At 48.3% G+C, this 17,501-nt stretch overlaps 1 protein-coding gene across 4 annotated transcripts in view; it reads left to right on the forward strand.

Moving 5' to 3' along the window:
• NCAM1 (neural cell adhesion molecule 1) overlaps positions 1-17,501 on the forward strand; it is a 197,351-nt gene that overhangs the window by 146,559 nt on the left and 33,291 nt on the right. For 2 of the 4 annotated variants that reach the window (XM_032229549.1, XM_032229547.1), the window contains exons 9-14: positions 4,338-4,488; positions 6,868-7,052; positions 8,631-8,727; positions 9,326-9,496; positions 11,073-11,204; positions 12,307-12,309. In XM_032229549.1, the coding sequence (XP_032085440.1) occupies positions 4,338-4,488; positions 6,868-7,052; positions 8,631-8,727; positions 9,326-9,496; positions 11,073-11,204; positions 12,307-12,309 (739 nt within the window). The remainder of the gene's footprint in view (positions 1-4,337; positions 4,489-6,867; positions 7,053-8,630; positions 8,728-9,325; positions 9,497-11,072; positions 11,205-12,306; positions 12,310-17,501) is intronic. The other 2 variants (XM_032229550.1, XM_032229548.1) reach the window with 1 other exon arrangement.

Genomic DNA, 17,501 nt, shown 5'->3' on the forward strand with positions numbered 1-17,501 from the left:
TGGCAACTTGAAGATGTCCGGACTTCAACACCCAGAATTCTGGGAGTTGAAGTCCGGACATCTTCAAGTTGCCAAGGTTGGGAAACACTGGTATAAGGTGTTTCTGAAACCTAGAACTCTTTGGTTCGTAGCTGACACTTATTTTCAGGAAGAAAACGGTCCTTTTCTGTGGTCCCTCTCCCAATATTATATTTGGGGAAAGCATCAGACAGGACTGAGTGCTAATTGCCCCCTCGATGGATTTTATTTGAATTTTGTGTTGTTAAAATAATGCAGCCTGGAGGCCTTTTCCTCAGATGATGGCATTGAACTGTAACAATGAGATGTCTTTCCGCATCTAGCTGAATTTAAATTTCTATGTGAATATCTGGAGTAGTTGTTACTTGAGGTATGGACTGGATTCGTCTCTGGCGAAGAGAGTGGGTTTCCCACCCCTCTCGGCAGCCTCTAAATCTGGGGGTGTCCAAGCTTAGCCATGTTAAGACTGCTGGACTTCAACACCCAGAATTCCTCAGCCAGCTGGCTGGGGAACTCTGGGAGTTGAAGTCCACCAGTCTTAAAACAACCGCCAAGGTTGGACACCCCTGTTCTAAATCAAAGTTACGACACAGTTTTTTTTGTTTGCTAGAGGAGCTGGTGTTGTGGATGTGGCATGCGAGGCAGCCGTCATTGTTCACTGGGGAAGCCTTGGGGTAACCGTGCTGTCTTGGTCCCCCCTCTCCTTTCCAGCATCTCATTTGTCTTTTGGGCGTCTGGTTTTGTGTCATGCTTGCTGACCGTGGACCCCTTTCACCGCAGCAGATCAAGTTGGGGAAAGCAACAGGTTGACTGACCCGCAACCTGAATGCTTGCGAAAATACGAATCTCCCAGCATCCGTTTCCCTCCAATAGCTTCGCGGCATTGGATGAGTCGGGTCTCTGAAAAGAACCGATCGATATTCCAGGAATGGAGGCTGCTCTTCTTCCATTTGTGGGTCACCTTCCTTGCACTTCCTGCCCCACCTATTTAGGCTGTGCATGTGCACGAAATGAAGGGGGACATGTAAAAACGGTATCAACTGAAACGGGGGCGAAGGGGTGGGCCGGAGCGGGGGGGAAGGACAGCATAACCTATGTAAAGAAATTTATTATTCTTTGTGTGTGTGTGTGTGTGTGTGTGTGTGTGCGTGTGTTTCTGTGTGTGCGTGCGTGCGTGTTTTATTTATCTACTCTTTCCAGGCTTCATGGACCAGGGCCGAGAAACAAGAGGTATTAGCTTACGGGACCAATAGTTCATTTTATCTAGCTTTACATATCTATTGTTTGTAAATATTTAGCTCTTGCAAAATAACCAATTGATTGTAGAAGTAACAAAAAGCAAACTCTAAGGCTAGTGTTAACAACGTAACTTCACCGATGCTGAAGATATAAATTCAGCTGGGAAAAATATATATATAGATGTATGTATATGTATATATATATATCTCAACCGGGTAACTCAAAGCTGCGTTCTATCTTAGTGGATGTTGGAGTGAGCAAGCATCCTCTCTTAAAATGGCTAGTTCTCACTTGCTCTTTGGGGACATTTTGGTGGATTTAAAAAAGGGTCCCTTTTCCAGGACAACGTGCAACATCTAATTCACAAAGTTTGCAGCTGCTGAGGCACAAACGTCCAAAGCAGACTTCTTAAAAGAGCTAAAGCGCTTGCATTCCCCCTGGGACCGAAGGGATTCCTCTCGAGCCACCATTTTCATGTGTTTGCTCATTTCTTTCCAATTAGACACACTCTCTTCTCTTTTCATGTCTGGGTCACATTCCTGCACAGAAGGGAAGCCATGGGCCGCTCTCCCAATTGCCCCCCGTTTTTTTTTTTAATATAAAAAAGGAGTCTGCAAACTTGCCGAATTTTAAGACTTGTGGACTTCAACTCCCAGAATTCCCAGCAGGCATGGTTGACAGCTGGTGCTTTAAGCAGCTCCTTATTTTCAGGAAGAAAATGCCCCCTTTTCCATGGTTTTTTTTCCCCCCACACCCCTCTATTGTATTTGGGAAAAGCATCAGACAGGACTGGGAGTTCATAGCCCTTTGGATGGATTTTATTTCAATTTTGGGTTGTTGGAATAATATATAGCCTGGAAGTTGGCTGGCAAAGGAAATTCTGGAGATTGAAGTCCTTAAATTTGCCAAGTTCGGAGACTCCCGCTCTAGAGCAGAGTTACTGGCTCCTAGCAAGGATTTCTTGTGCATATTTCATGGGCCACCGCATGTTCCTTAATGTAACCCAAAAGAACGAATCATGTGCGCCAGTTGCTTATCAAATTTGGATTTGGGGAGAGCAGCCATGGCGTTTGAGGGGCTCCAGATTTCCACTCCAGGCAGAGGGACGAGACTCGAAAGCGGAAGGAGCTTTTGTCATCAGGCGCTCTAAATCAGGGTTTGGGCAGAGAATGGACAAATCCTGAATTGCACGAAGACAGCCGTGAGTGAGATGGTCGCCTTTACGTGGCGGATGGAAGTGGGCTGATCCCAGAGATTCTTCCTCTGCCCACAGAAGGGATCCTGTCTGTTCGGTGTGCGGCTGATAACAAGGGGGTGGTGCTGCTCCCTTGGGGCCATTTCTGTCCGGATGGGATTGAAAATCTTAAGGTTTCCAGGATGGGCCGGTCCCTAATTTTGAGGATGTAAAATTGCCAGTTGAGAAAACTGAGCAGAGTTGGGTAAAACAGCGAAGGCCATTCCAAGGACGCAGTCCTTCAATTGCCCCTCCCAAGGTCATCGGCTGCATCCACAGGAGTTTGCAATGGGACCCCCCCCCCACCTCTCCCTTGACTGATTTGCATGAGGTTGAGGTTGGGAACGGCTGCCTCTTTCGGCATCTCTGCAGCGGCCGTCCTCATCTGCCTGCATCTGTTGCCATGGCAACACCGGATCAAACCGGGCCTTTCAACTCTGTGTGCGTGTGTGTGCGTTTGTGTTCCCTTTGGGGTTGCAACAAGCCTCTTCACGCACAAGAAAGAGGAGGGAGGGGGGGTGACGGTTCCCTTTTGAAATGCTGATTCAGGGAGGCCACACCTCTCTGGGGCTGATCATCTTTATTCTCCGGTGGATTTGGGAAGGATCAATAATTGTGCAGGTTTTTTTTTCGGGCGCATCCTGGATCTTTACATTATCTGTGAAGGGAGAAAGAGGAGGTTTGTCCTTTTTTTAGCCAGCCTATAATTCCACCAAAAGATTGGGGGGGGGGGAAATGCTCATGTCAGCTGCAACTTCATTTAAGAATCAGGAAAGAAACCACTCAACTCCATTTGCTTGAAATCAAGTGTACTTTTACTAATTACAAACGAATAGTAGCGAAGCAAAGCTGAATCTGGTTAATTGGGCGCAGAAGCAAATAATATCATGTATAGTTCAATCCCCTCCCCTTGGCACCCCAGTCCATAGTCCAATTATAATGCACCCAACTGTCAGGTGGGAGATAACTTCAAAAGTCATCACCAGGATGGAATGCTGGACAGTTGGCCTTGGCGGGAAACTCCCTTCTTCCACATGCGCAGTAAGATGGTCAGATCAGCGTCTAGAATCTTCCTCCAGCACATCATGATTCCCCTCCCAAATACCATGCCTCCCCCCTCCCCGTTTCAATGGCAGCCGAAGCAGCAGCAAAGCAGAGGCTGACAGCTCATGAAACTGGCAGATTGAGAAGGAAGGGCGCTGAAGTCGAGGCAAGCCATCTAAAACCTCGCCTGGCACAGGTGTCGTTGATCCAGTGGTATCAGGGACCCACCCGCACCACTAGAAGTTCGTGTTCCGTTCAGTCCTGACATCTCCTTGCGGTTCGTGCCAGATTCCTTCTCCATTCCTGCCCAGAATATTGCAAAACTTCCCTTCGTCCAGTGGTTCCCAAACTTAGCAACTTTAAGACTTGTGGACTTCAACTCCCAGAATTCTCCAGCCAGCAGAGCTATGCTGGCTGGGGGATTCTGGGAGTTGAAGTTCACAGAACTTCAAGTCGCCAAGGTTGAGAAACACTGCTCTAAGCAGTTTACAGCATCAGCCTGTTGCCCCCAACAATCTGGCTCCTCATTTGACCGACCTCGGAAGGAGGGAAGGCTGAGTCAACCTGGAGCCTGGTGAGATTCGAACTGCCAAATTGCAGTCAGCCGGCAGTCAGCAGAGATAGCCTGCAGTACTGCACTCTTACCACTGAGCCACCACAGCAAGCAGCGTAGTCTGCAGGGCAGAATTGACCTGCCGAAGGAGTTGGGTTTTCTTTTGTATTTTTGCATAACCAGCATTGCCTCTATTCCAGGATTCACGCCAGCGCCCCCTTCTGACACTCTGCCTCTCTTTCCTGCTAGACCCTGGATGGGCGCATCGAAGTCCGCAGCCACGCGCGCGTCTCCTCCCTGACCCTGAAGGACATTCAGTACACCGACGCCGGGGAGTATACCTGCATAGCCAGCAACACCATTGGGCAAGATTCCCAGGTCATGTACCTAGAAGTTCAATGTAAGTTGCGTCATCCTACCTCCTAGCTCCCGCCTTTCTCCCTTCTCTTGCAACTCATGGGCGGTAGCGGTGGCGATGGGCAGAATGGAGAGCAAGAATCAGAACAGGAAAGGGTCATTCTGAGCTGGAGATGGTCTTTCAGCGGATGGACTTGGGGAGGGAGAACGAGAGGAACTGGAAATTGGAGCATATAATCCACTGATATCGACTGGCCTTAGCACTTAGCCCTTAGACTTATCTACTGCTTCACAGTGCTTTTACAGCCCTCTCTAAGCGGTTTACAGAGTCAGCCTGTTGTCCTCCCAACAATCTGTGTCCTCATTTTACCCACCTCAGAAGGATGGAAGGCTGAGTCAACCTTGAGCCGGTCAGGATCGAACTGCTAGCACTCTGCAGGGTTAGCCTGTAATACTGCATTCTAACCACTGTGCCATCACCTTCCTTCCTTCCATCCTCCCTCCCCACTTAGCAATAGAACATAGACTTATATCCCGCTTCACGGTGCTTTTACAGCCCTCTCTAAGCGGTTTACAGAGTCAGCCTCTTGTCCGTCTCCCCCCAACAATCTGGGTCCTCATTTTACCCACCTCAGAAGGATGGAAGGCTGAGTCAACCTTGAGCCGGTCAGGATCGAACTGCTAGCAGTCTGCAGGGTTAGCCTGTAATACTACATTCTAACCACTGTGCCATCACCTTCCTTCTTCCCTCCCTCCCTCCCCACTTAGCAATAGAATATAGACTTATATCCCGCTTCACGGTGCTTTTACAGCCCTCTCTAAGCGGTTTACAGAGTCAGCCTCTTGTCCTCCCAACAATCTGGGTCCTCATTTTACCCACCTCAGAAGGACGGAAGGCTGAGTCAACATGGAACCTGGTGAGATTTGATCTGCTGAACTGTAGCTAGCAAGTCAGCTGAAGTGGCCTGCAGTACTGCACTCTAACCACTGCGCCACCTCAGCTCTTGTGGCCACTTATGGCCAAGTGCAAGAGTCAAAGGCAACAAGCCAAACTTGATAAACTCAAGTCTTTACACTGATGAACTTTCTATTTATCCATTGGGTTGATGCCCATGGAGCTTTGACAAGCATAGACAATGTACCTCTGCGGTGTATTTCTACAGCGGGGGTCCCCAAACGTGGCAACTTTAAGACTTGTGGACTTCAACTCCCAGAATTCTCCAGCCAGCTATGCTGGCTGGAGAATTCTGAGAGTTGAAGTCCATAAGTCTTAAAGTTGCCAGGTTTGAAGACCTCTGTTCTACAAGACACTAACAGAGGTACTATTACAGTCTACTTCAGATTACAATATCGGAGCAAAAATAGACAGGGGGTATTTGATTGTGAAGTCAGCTGATGGGCTGGAGAATGTTTGCTTCTAGACAGCTGCTGTTAGGAACAGGATGTTGAGTAAAGGGATTTGTCACTGTGTATTTTTGTCCCGTTGAAGCTTTGTTCTTCTTGGACATTACCATGGCATCCCTTGATTTCTCAACAGTCCACTTGAGGAGATGTCTGAACCTGGGCAAAGAATTGACCGCATTTGCATATAGACATAGTCAAGAGTTTTCAATGACCTGCAGTTCGACGCCCCTTGCCCCAAATATTTTCTTTCATTTCATTTCATTTTATTTGTCTTGTATGCCGCCCACTCCCGGAGGACTCCGGGCGGCTCACAACAGACAAGGGAAAGGGGATAAATAGACAAGACAACATTTATTTAAAAAGGCGCAGCATTCACAATTTCCGTGGGGCTGGGTATTTCACAAGCCCCCCGGCCTGCTGGAGCAGCCAAGACTTGGTGGCTTTGCGGAAGGCCGGGAGGGTAGTAAGGGTCCGAATCTCCACAGGGAGGTCATTCCAGAGGGCTGGAGCTGCAACAGAGAAGGACCTCCCCCGGGGAGTCGCCAGCCGACATTGGCTGGCAGATGGAATCCGGAGGAGACCTAACCTGTGAGATCTTATCGGTCTGAGGGAGGTAATCGGCAGGAGGCGGTCTCTAATAAATCAACTGCCGAAGATCTTGCAAGAAATACAGCATGGTGTATTTGTGGGTAGCATTCCCAAGATCCTTTGCTTTGGCCTTCAAGGCTGGAGCTGCCCGGAGCATCATTCAGAGCAGGGGGTCTCCAACCTTGGCAACTTTAAGACTTGTGGACTTCCAACTCCCAGCTGGCTGAGGAACTCTGGGAGTTGAAGTCCACATGTCTTAAAGTGGCCAAGGTTGAACACCCCTGATTTAGAGAACCATTGGTTGACATGGGAGAATTATGCAAACAAGTTGGGTGGAAAGAAGAGATAAGAAGATTTGGGGGTCGGGGAGATGTTCTTCTTGATGCCTTCTCCTGGAGATGACTTCCACGTTGGTCCTCTTTGGTTCCAGATGCCCCAAAGTTGCAGGGCCCTGTTGCAGTTTACACCTGGGAAGGTAACCCAGCAAACATCACCTGCGAAGTCTTCGCTTATCCCAGCGCTGTCATCTCGTGGTTCCGGGATGGGCAGCTGCTGCCCAGCTCCAACTACAGCAACATCCGGATCTACAACACACCAGCCGCCAGTTACCTGGAGGTGAGAGCTGGGAAGAGCCGGGGCTGCATCTGTGTGTGCACAGGAAGATGTGCAAAGGGTGGGGCCGCGAAGGACAGAGGAACAAGCCAAAGATGACATTGCAACCCCATCAGTTTAGGACATCTGTCCCAACTCCCACTTAACACATGTTTAATTTGCTTTGGACACTCACTGTGTGTTAGAAGAGAGGCATGCGAGGGCAATGAAAGTCGCCCTTCCCAGCATCACAGTTTTGTGTTGTGCAGCCTTTCCCCACGTTGTGTTTTATCTCCCTCCTTCCAGGCTGACAGCTGGTTCACTCTTGTTCATCCTCCTCCATTAATTGAATCAGAATAGAGCTGGAAGGGACCTTGGAGGTCTTCTAGTCCAGCCCCCTGCTTAAGCAGGAGATCCTATACCATTTCAGACAAGTGACAACTGTCCAGTCTCTTCTTAAAAGCCTCCAGTGATGGAGCACCCACAACCTCTGGAGGCCAGATGTTCCACGGGTTAATTGTCCTCACTGTTAGGAACTGCTTGGTTTTGATTATCCCAAGGGTGCTTTTTCAAGAGGCAGCTGGACTTTCTGGTTTTTCTTTGAAGACATTTCGCTTCAGCTTCTTGGATGAGAAGAGAAAAGTCTTCAAAGAAAACCCAGAAAGTCCAGTTGCCTCTTGAAAAAGCACCCTTGGGACAACCATGACCTGGAGGACGGAGAATCACCATAGACATTGGTTTTGATTAGTTATTTAAGTTAATAGGTGCCTCCCCTTCTCTTTCCAAAAATTCTATACATTTGTTGTGTGTGAAAACGTATCTTCCTTCCTTCTCTTCTGACTCTGTTCCTAATCATCTTCACTGACCAGTTCTGGTAGCTTGAGAATGGCCAGGCTGCCCATTGCCTATCTGTTCTGACACCCCACCTCCCTCCGTACGCCGAGGCACTCCAAGACAATATTACTGCTAGACAATTTATTCATAGTAAATTAACACACTGACAAGGCCTGGGCAGCAATCCAGACTTCCAAGATAACAAATACACCCGAGAGCTTCTCCGGCATTGGTATAGTATTTGAATCCTGCAAACAGCCTCCTCCCAAAGTCTCTCCTTATATACTCTCTTGGGAGGAGCCTAATTACAACCACCTGGGTCCAATTATCTTCTGTATCTATGTAGTTGCTCTCGGCGTTTATCTGCCCGCCTTTGCCTGGTGTCCGGGACCAACTCCCTTAGCTCCTCCCCACTGCTCCAAGGCCTGACGTCATGGGCACACTCCCTTTGGCTTTCACCGCTGCTGCTCCATGCTTCAGGCGCCTCCTGGTGGCCAACCAGCCTCTCTGGTCCCTGCTCGGAGTCAGAACCTTGTCCAGGGTCCTCCACAACTTCCAGAGCCGACTCATAGGGGCCCCTCGCTATCGGAGTCTGTTTGCAGCTCCAACGGCTCCTACTGGGCCACAACACCTATCTATTTTCTGTGTGGACTTTGTCTTTAAACTGTCTTTTTTTCGAATTGACCAAATCCAAAATGCTTCCTTAGTTTTTCTGTCTAAGAAACATTTTTCTCCAACTTACCTGGTCAATCTCCTTTTTTTTTTCAGGTGACGCCATATTCAGAAAACGATTTCGGGAATTACAACTGCACAGCAGCCAACCGGATTGGGCAGGAGTCCTCTGAGTTCATTCTTGTGCAAGCAGGTTTGTTTCGACTGGTTTTTCCCTTTCTTTGGAATAAATCAGGGGGTTTCCAAACTTGGTGTCAACATTCCAAATAATGCACCCCTAAGAAAGCAGAACTCTTGAGACAGGCAGATTCCTCAAAGAACAATTTATTGGATACATCATATTGGCACAACTGGTGAAAACTGACTCTGAAGGTTCTTCCCGCGGTTCTCACCTGATTGAAAAGTGAAAGTTCCCATTTCCCCCCCCAAGTCATCAGTCACATTGTCCAATAGAGGTGCTGGCTGGTTGCTTGGTTACTCTACTCCTCCTCTTCCCAGCCACCTGTTGAAATGTCCTTTGTTCCCACAGGAGCACTTTTTGTTTTGATTCCAGACCCCCAGCTAGCTATTCCCCCACTCCCTCCCTGTCTTGTGTCAACCCTGGAGCTGCAAAGATGGCCTCGGCCAGGCTTGCTTCAGGGTTGACACTTGGCAACTTTAAGAGTTGTGGACTTCAACGCCCAGAATTCCCTAGCCTGCGTGCCAACCTATTTTGTTCGACCTCAGAGACTGGCTACTGCTGGGATAAAAATCTCAGCCTAATCTCCTCTTCCGCTTCCCTTCCTCCACAGACACCCCTTCTGCGCCTTCCATTGAGAAAGTGGAGCCTTACTCCAGCACAGCCCAGATCAGATTTGATGAACCGGAGGCCACTGGGGGTGTCCCCATCCTCTGGTACAAGGCCGAGTGGCGAGCCACTGGGGAGGAAGACTGGCACACCAGAATCTACGATGCCAAGGAAGGTGAGGGGCCAAAACCTGTCCTACATTATTTATTCGTTTATTTGTTTGTTTGTTTGTAAGCCGTCCGTCTGATCTCAAGATAACTCTGGGGCAGGGGTGGGCTTCAAAGATTTTAGCAAACGGCTCTCTGCCTGGTTGCTGGGTGGGCGTGGCCATGGTGGGTGTGGCCTAGTTGGCCTCCTGCACCAGAGGGGGGGGATTTTCACTCTCCTTGGGCTCTGGGAGGACAAAAGCAGCCAAAAGGAGAGGAGAAAGGAGAGGAATAGGAGAAAGGGAAAGGCAGAGGAAGAATGGGAGGGAATGTAAGAGTAGGAAAGAGGGGAGGAATGGGAAGAAGAGGGGAAGGGTAAAGGGAGGAAGGGGAAGGAGAGAAGGGAAAGGAGAGGAGGAAGGAAGGAAGGAGAGAAGAAAGAGAAGAAAGGGGGGTAGGAAGGAGGGAGGGAAGGAAGGAGGGAAGGAAGGAGAGAAGAAAGGAGGGAAGGAAGGAGGGAAGGAAGGAGAGAAGGAGAGAAGAAAGGAGGGAAGGAAGGAGGGAATGTAGGAAAGAAGGAAGGGGGAAAGGAAGGGGGAAAGGAAGGAGAGAAGGAGAAAAGAAAGGTGGGAAGGAAGGAGGGAGGGAGGGAAGGAAGGAGGGAAGGAAGGGGAGTAGGAGAGAAGAAACGAGGGAAGGAAAGAGGGAGGGAGGGAAGAAGAAGTAGGACCGTTGTAAGATAAGATGGATCTATGGGATGTTAAAAAAGCAATCTTCAAGTATATTGTCAACTGTAGGGAAAAAATTGTTATAAATACATATTATTAATAACAGTTATGAGATCATATAATTGTGAATGTATATATGAAATTGATAAAATAAAATAAAATTTTTTTAAAAAAAAAGCAGCCTTCCCCGGACTCCGAAGGCCCTCTGGAGGCCAGAAACAGGCCAGTTTTCCCAAGCTCCGTTTTAGGCTGGGATGTCCTCCTGCAATCCTCTGCCAGTGAAAATGGAGCTTGGGAGGGCTGTGGGCGGTCCTTCCTAGCTCCTTTTTCGCTGGTAAAGTCACCGCGGACCGGTCCTTCCCTGTTTCCAGGGTGGTTCCAGATCTAAGCACCTCACAGGCTGGATCCGGCTCCCGGTCCTTGAGTTTGACACTCCTGGTTTAAACTTTTGAGATATCCCTGAGCATCCTTTGGAGAACCTGTGATGCATCTTGCCGGAGACCAGCTCTTTTAAGTGGACACAGCCCAGTCTTCCCTGCCCAGTTTTTACAGATAAAAACTGACTTCCTTCAAGAAAAAATATCTTTTTTCCCCCTAATAAAAGATAGCAATAGCAGTTAGACTTATATACCGCTTCATAGGGCTTTTATAGCCCTCTCTAAGCGGTTTACAGAGTCAGCATATCGCCCCCACAGTCTGGGTCCTCATTTCACCCACCTCGGAAGGATGGAAGGCTGAGTCAACCCTGAGCCGGTGAGATTTGAACAGCTGAACTGCAGATAACAGTCAGCTGCAGTACATGATGTTGGTGTCTACAAACGTATACCCAGAGCTATTTCTGATCCTCTCTCCTTGTCTGCCATCTCTCCCGGCACAGCCAACACCGAAGGCATCTTCACGGTCATCGGCTTGAAGCCAGAGACCACCTACGCCATCCGACTGACAGCCATCAACGGCAAAGGCACCGGCGAGATCAGCTCAGCCTCCGACTTCAAGACCCAGCCAGTTCGTAAGTAAAGCCCTACTCCTCCCCTCTCCCCTGCTTGGCAACCTCAGCCCTTGTCTCAGGCCAACTGCCCCTCCTTCACCTCTCACCTGGTCCTCCTCCGGACTCTGCCCAGATCCCCTCCATGCCCCTGAGATGGAGCCGTCTTTTCTGTTTTCCTCTTCCAAGAATCTTTTGTTGTTGTTGTTGTTGTTCAAATCCTTTTGTTGAGCTGTGAGGATTGTGGAGAGTGCACTATCAACATCTAGGAATGTGTTACTATACACTACTACCGTTAGTTCTGTTGTTGTTGTTGTTTAATGCTGGTCCTAATATCTTCTGGTTAATTAGGTCAGGTGGAGATGGGAGATGGATTGGAGAAGACAAAACACCACTTCTGGGCAGAAGTGGCTGGTATAAGAGATTAGAAATGTTAAAAACCCACCAATTTAGCCATCAAGCTTTTTACTCTCTTGAAAGAAGAGGAAGACAAGCTGTTCTCCAAAGCCCCTGAGGGCAGGACAAGAAGCAGTGGGTGGAAACTAATCAAGGAGAGAAGCAACTTAGAACTAAGGAGAGATTTCCTGACAGTTAGAACAATTAATCAATGGAACAACTTGCCTCCAGAGGTTGTGAATGGCCCAACACTGGAAGTTTTTAAGAAGATGTTGGATAATCATTTGTCTGAAGTGGTGTAAGGTTTCCTGCCTAGTCAGGGGGTTGGACTAGAAGACCTCCAAGGTCCCTTCCAACTCTATTACTCTATTCTATTCTAAGATGGGCTCCAAGGCTACAGATAGTTCTTGACTTACGACCATAACTGAACCCAAAACTTCTATTGCTAAGCGACACAGTTGCTAAGTGAGTTTTGAGCCTTTTTGCAACCCATTTTGCCACAGTTGTTAAGTGAATCACTCCAGTTGTTAAGCTAGTAACACAGCTGTTAAGTCAGTGTTTCTCAACCTTGGCAACTTGAAGATGCCTGGACTTCAACTCCCAGAATTCCCCAGCCAGCATTCGCTGGCTGGGGAATTCTGGGAGTTGAAGTCCGGACATCTTCAAGTTGCCAAGGTTGAGAAACACTGTGTTAAGTGAATCTGCCTTCTACATTGAGTTTGCCAGTCAGAAGGTCGCAAAAGAGATATAAATAAGATGAAAACTGTTAGTATGTGTGTGATGAGAATAATGATGTTTAATGTCAAAATGATATTATTACTAGATGATATTAAGGAGAAAAATGGAGAGTTCCATAATGTTTAAATGCCTCAATATATTATAACACTAAACTTAGGGAAATAATGTTAATATGAATGCGACAGATGTGGCAAAAGAGGAATGATGTTGCACAGAGATCTTTGTACCCAGATGACACACGGCAGAAGGAAAGATGGAAAGTTTATTTTTGTAACTAAAAAATAATAAAACTCTTTTTTAAAAAAAGGTCGAAAAACGAGATCACTTGACCCCGGGACACTGCAACCATCATAAATATGAGTCGGTTGCCAAATGTCCGCATTTTGATCACATGATCACGGGGACCCTGTGTGGGAAATGTTCATTGCTCATGTTCTGACCCCCCCCCCCTTTCTCCGTCCAGGAACGAAAGCCAAAACAGACATACAAAAGGATGTTTTAATCAGTCCAGACTCTTGTTGGCTACAAGCCCAAAATAAACAAAGAGATAATCACTCTGGCCAAAAGTCATATAAACCCACACAGCACTGCAAACAGGCTTCTCACAGCAAACCACTTATCCAAGTTGGTTTCTCTTAATTTGCGGACATGAACGTTGACTCCTGCAAACAGGGCGTGGCACCAATAGTCTCTTTTATAATCAGGAGAGGATCTTAATCAGCATCAGCTAAGCGCAATCATCTCCTACAATTACGCAGTTGTTCCTTCCTTCGAATAGCCCTTCGCCTGCGTGCATCCTGATACAACTCCCAAATGTTTTCCTGAACACTCCCTCTGATCCAAGACTCCGTTGCCACCTGGTGGCCGACCAGTCTCTTCTCGCCCTGCTCGGAGTCGGCACCCTGTCCAGGGTCCTCCACCTCCTCCAGGGCCGACTCATAAGACCCCTCGCTGTCGGAGTCTGGCGGCAGCTCCTGCCGGGTCACAACAGCTCACCATTTTTCACTTTATTTGGTCACTCCAGGAATGATTGTAAGTCAAGAACCACCTTCAAAGCAGCTTTGAAAACGTGCTTCCACTTCAGGCCTCGTTTGGAGTGGTTTTCAAAGCTGGGATCACCCATCTCCTTCCTTGCACCAGATCCCAGCTCTGCTGGATCCCCCCCTGAGAGGTCCATACAACCTGCTTCAGAACGGAGTCCTGTAGCTTTGGAAGATCAGCTTCGGGCGAGGGAGGCCACGGCTTTTCTCCGACGGTGCTTGGAGAGAAGAACTACGTTTGCTTCGCCCTGCCTGTCCCATCCGGTGTCCCTCGGTAGATTTAGCAGCTTCTGTGGACTCACTTAATTGGCTTTTAAAGCCACCTAAGCTTCCGCCGCAGATTCAGGGCAGTAAATTCAGGCAGGTTTAAGTACCACATTTTCATTGTTTTATCCAACCTGAATTCCCCATCCTGCTGACCAAGCGATATGGAAGCATGCATTAAAAAACACCCGGCTGTCCGAGGACAGATCGAGTGCACTTCAGTTCAGAACGACATAAAAATGTCTGCTTTGCAAATAGCATGCATGAATGAGCTGCCTCCCACTCCCACATTTTATATGCTGCAAGAAAGCCCCCCGCACACGCACACACACACATACACACACACTGTCGAAATCTGGCAGAGCAGCAGGCGAGGTTGGGGGGGGGGGGAGCCCGAGGGACCTGCTGGTATATTTTTTCCAGCCTCTAAGCCAGGGGGTGTCCAACCATGCCAACTTTAAGAACTGTGGACTTCAATTCCCAGAATTCCCCAGCTTGGCTGGGGAATTAGAATAGAATGAGAGGGAAGGGACCTTGGAGGTCTTCTAGTCCAGCCCCCCTGCTCAAGCAGGAGGAACCTATACCATTTCATAATGATAAATGACTGTGTAGTCTTTTCTTAAAAGCCTCCAGTGATGGAGGTTCAACTTCTATACCAGCAGGTCCCTCGGGCTCACAACTTCTGGTGGCAAGGTGTTCCGTTGGTTAATTGTCCTCACTGTTAGGAATTGCTTGGTTTTGATTATCCCAAATGTGTTTTTTCAAGAGGCAACTGAACTTCCGGGTTTTTTTCTTTGAAGATGTTTCTCCTTAATTTTCTTTGATTAGTTTCCAGTCATTGTTTCTTGTCCTGGCTTCCGGTGCTTTGGAGAATAATTTGACCCCCCTCTTCTCTGGGGCAGCCTCTCAAATACCGAAATACTGCTATCATGTCGCCCCTAATTCTTATTTTCTTTAGATGAGCCCAGTGGTTCTCAACCTTTTTTTTTTGGCCATGCCCAACTAAGCATCTTTAAAATCCTGATGCCCATCCTGTGACATATAATTCTTACTTTACTCAAAAAGTGAACTCTACTCACCTAGGAATTTTAGTCCTTTAGAAATTTTAGTTCTTCAGAAGCCTAAAAGGCCATTCACTCGGTTTAAACAAAGTTCAAGTGGCTCCCATTAAAAATCAAATTACCACTGGACTAGCCGGACCCAAATTCCTGCAGCCCGATTCTGGGAGTGGAAATCCACACGTCTTAAAGTTGCTAAGACATTCCAGCTCTAATCTTCATCTTCGCTGGAGGAAGATGGACAGTTTGCAGTCTCGTTTAGACACGGTCCCTGCCTTGTATAATTTGTAAGCTCTGGGGAACTCGAGACAAATTGGATTGAGCATCTCAAATCTAAGCCCTTCGAATTTGGAGAGATTGGCGGATTCACCTACGCAGGGCTGGGTCCCTTTGATCACATCTGGCTGACCCTCTATCCTCCTTCCCCTCGCCTGGAAATCGTCTCCACTCCATCCTCTCTGCTTCTACTACCTCTGGCAAAACCCGGTGGTGTGCGTGTGTGTGTGTGTGTGTGTGTTGCTGTCCTCCCACCCCTCTGGCGTTCCCCATCTCCCCTCCCTCTTCAACCCTCGTAATAATTCATTAAGCAAGGGGTAACCGATCTTCCATTTCCGTCTGCGGCAGGGGTTTATTTATTTTTTAGTTAGAATCACCTCCGGGTCTCTTAAACCAATGGAAACGTGTGATCTCGCAGACAGAGCTGAGTTTGGAAGGATCCCCCCCCCCCCCCCCCCGCCGGTCAAAAGAAGAAGAAAAAAAGACGAACTCAAGGAAACTAACTAAACGAAAGGGGCTTCCTGCGTAATTCATTCATGCGGGAATAACCTTCACCTTTACGATTCCTGGTTCCTTCCCCCTCCTTAGTTGCCGTCCTCTGATGAGTAACCAGAATCCCAACTCTTGCTTGCGACGAGTTGAAAGGCGGCCCATGGTGCGGTTGTTCGCCTTGCCCTTGTTCCCCCTGAAAACCTGGCCTGCCTCCTGAGGAGCTAGTCCTCAGCAGACGGGCGGCCCAGAGCGTTGCCTTATTATCAGCTCCTTCGTCCATCCTCTCCTCTTTATTTTATTTTTTTTTCATCTCTGTTGCCTCTTTTCTCTTTTGGGGGTCTGTCTTTTCTTTACACCCGTCTTCTGCCTATGGGGGAACCGCAGGCCCTCCGCCACCACGTAAGTGCTGCTTCCCCCCTCCCACCCCCGAGTGCCCCGGCTCTAACATGTGTCCTGCAGATCCACGTGTGATTTCTCCTAACTTAACTTCATTTCTCTCTTTGGCTTGGCTTCTCTTTCTCTTTGCCCGTAGAAAGAAAGCAGCGTGTAAATCAGTTCTCCTAACAATGCTGATGCTAGAGTAGAGCTGTCGCGTTTCCCCCATTAACACCTGGTCAAGGGGTGGGTGCTCTCCGTTTCCCCCTCCCTCCAGAGCATGCATGTTGCCTGTATCTGCATGTGAGGCAGTCGGAGTGGAGGTGCCTTTTCTTCTCTTTTTCCTTTTCTTTTCTCTTCTGTTTCTCTTCCTTCCTCTTTTCTCTTTCCTCCTCCTCTCCTCCTCTCCCTCCTTCTCTTTCCGTTCTTCTCATCTCTTCCCTTCCATCCTTCTTTTTCTCTTTCCTCTCCTCCTCCTCTTCTTCCTCCTCTTTCCTTTCTTCTCTTCCCTTCCATCCTTCTTCTCGTTCTCTTTCGCTTCTCTTTCTTTTCCCTCTCTCCTCTCCTCTCCTTCTTCCATGGCCGCAGGGGCATGCAATATTGACTTGTCTCAGACAAGGTTCTCAGACAAGGTTGCTAGATTCTTGGCTGAGGGGGAATTCTGGGAGTTGAAGTCCACAAGTGTTAGAGTGGCCAAGGTTGGAGACCCCTGATATACAGTAACTGGCAGGAGTGGGTTTTCTTATTCTGGCTTAGTTTGAACTTGGGAGACATCCTTGGATTAGGAGTCCTAGAGGCCTCTTAGGATTCCAGACCATTGGAACGAACCCTTTACTCTTCCCCTGCCTTAACTGTAGACGAGGATTCTCCCAGCTTGGAGCATTACCTGGCTCCCTGGCTTCCCTTTCAGTGAAAAATATGTGTGCAAGAGCGTTCTGGCGGATGAGACCAAAAGTGTGGGAGATTGCCAGTTGCTGTGATCTCCAGGCAGCCCTTCACTGTAGATCAGTGTTTCCCAACCTTGGCAACTTGAAGATGTCTGGACTTCAACTCCCAGAATTCCCCAGCCAGCAAATGCTGGCTGGGGAATTCTGGGAGTTGAAGTCCAGACATCTTCAAGTTGCCAAGATTGGGAAACACTGCTGTAGATGGTTTCTGACATGTGACATGTTGAGTGCAGAGAAGAGCATCAAAGATGATTAGTGGGGTGGAGGCTAAAACCTCCGAAGAACGGTTGCAGTCAAATGAAAAGGACCAGGGGAGACATGATAGCAGCCTTCCGATATCTCAGGGGTTGCCCCAAAGAAGAGGGAGTCAAGCTATTCTCCAAGGCACCTGAGGGCAGGACAAGAAGCAATGGGTGGAAACTCATCAAGGAGAGAAGCAACTATTACAGGACAGCGAGACCATGATTTAGCTAGTGTAAATAGGAGCAATGCCTATACCTGTGGAAGTCCACTTTATACAGTTTGGGTAATACAAGAGGATGGAGACCGCTGAGAACTCTCAGATGGACACCTAGAAGATCTCTTTCAGTGGGGCATCTAGAAGGAAAACATGGTTGCCAGAGCCATGCCTACAGGAACCTAGCCCTAGCAAGCTATCCTGTGGCCTGGATGGAGACTTGCTTTCAAGGGACACCAGAACAGAAACTTGCATTTTTGGGGCAAGGGGTTTACCCT

Source organism: Thamnophis elegans, chromosome 13 (assembly GCF_009769535.1).
Source record: "Thamnophis elegans isolate rThaEle1 chromosome 13, rThaEle1.pri, whole genome shotgun sequence".
NCBI lineage: Eukaryota > Metazoa > Chordata > Lepidosauria > Squamata > Colubridae > Thamnophis > Thamnophis elegans.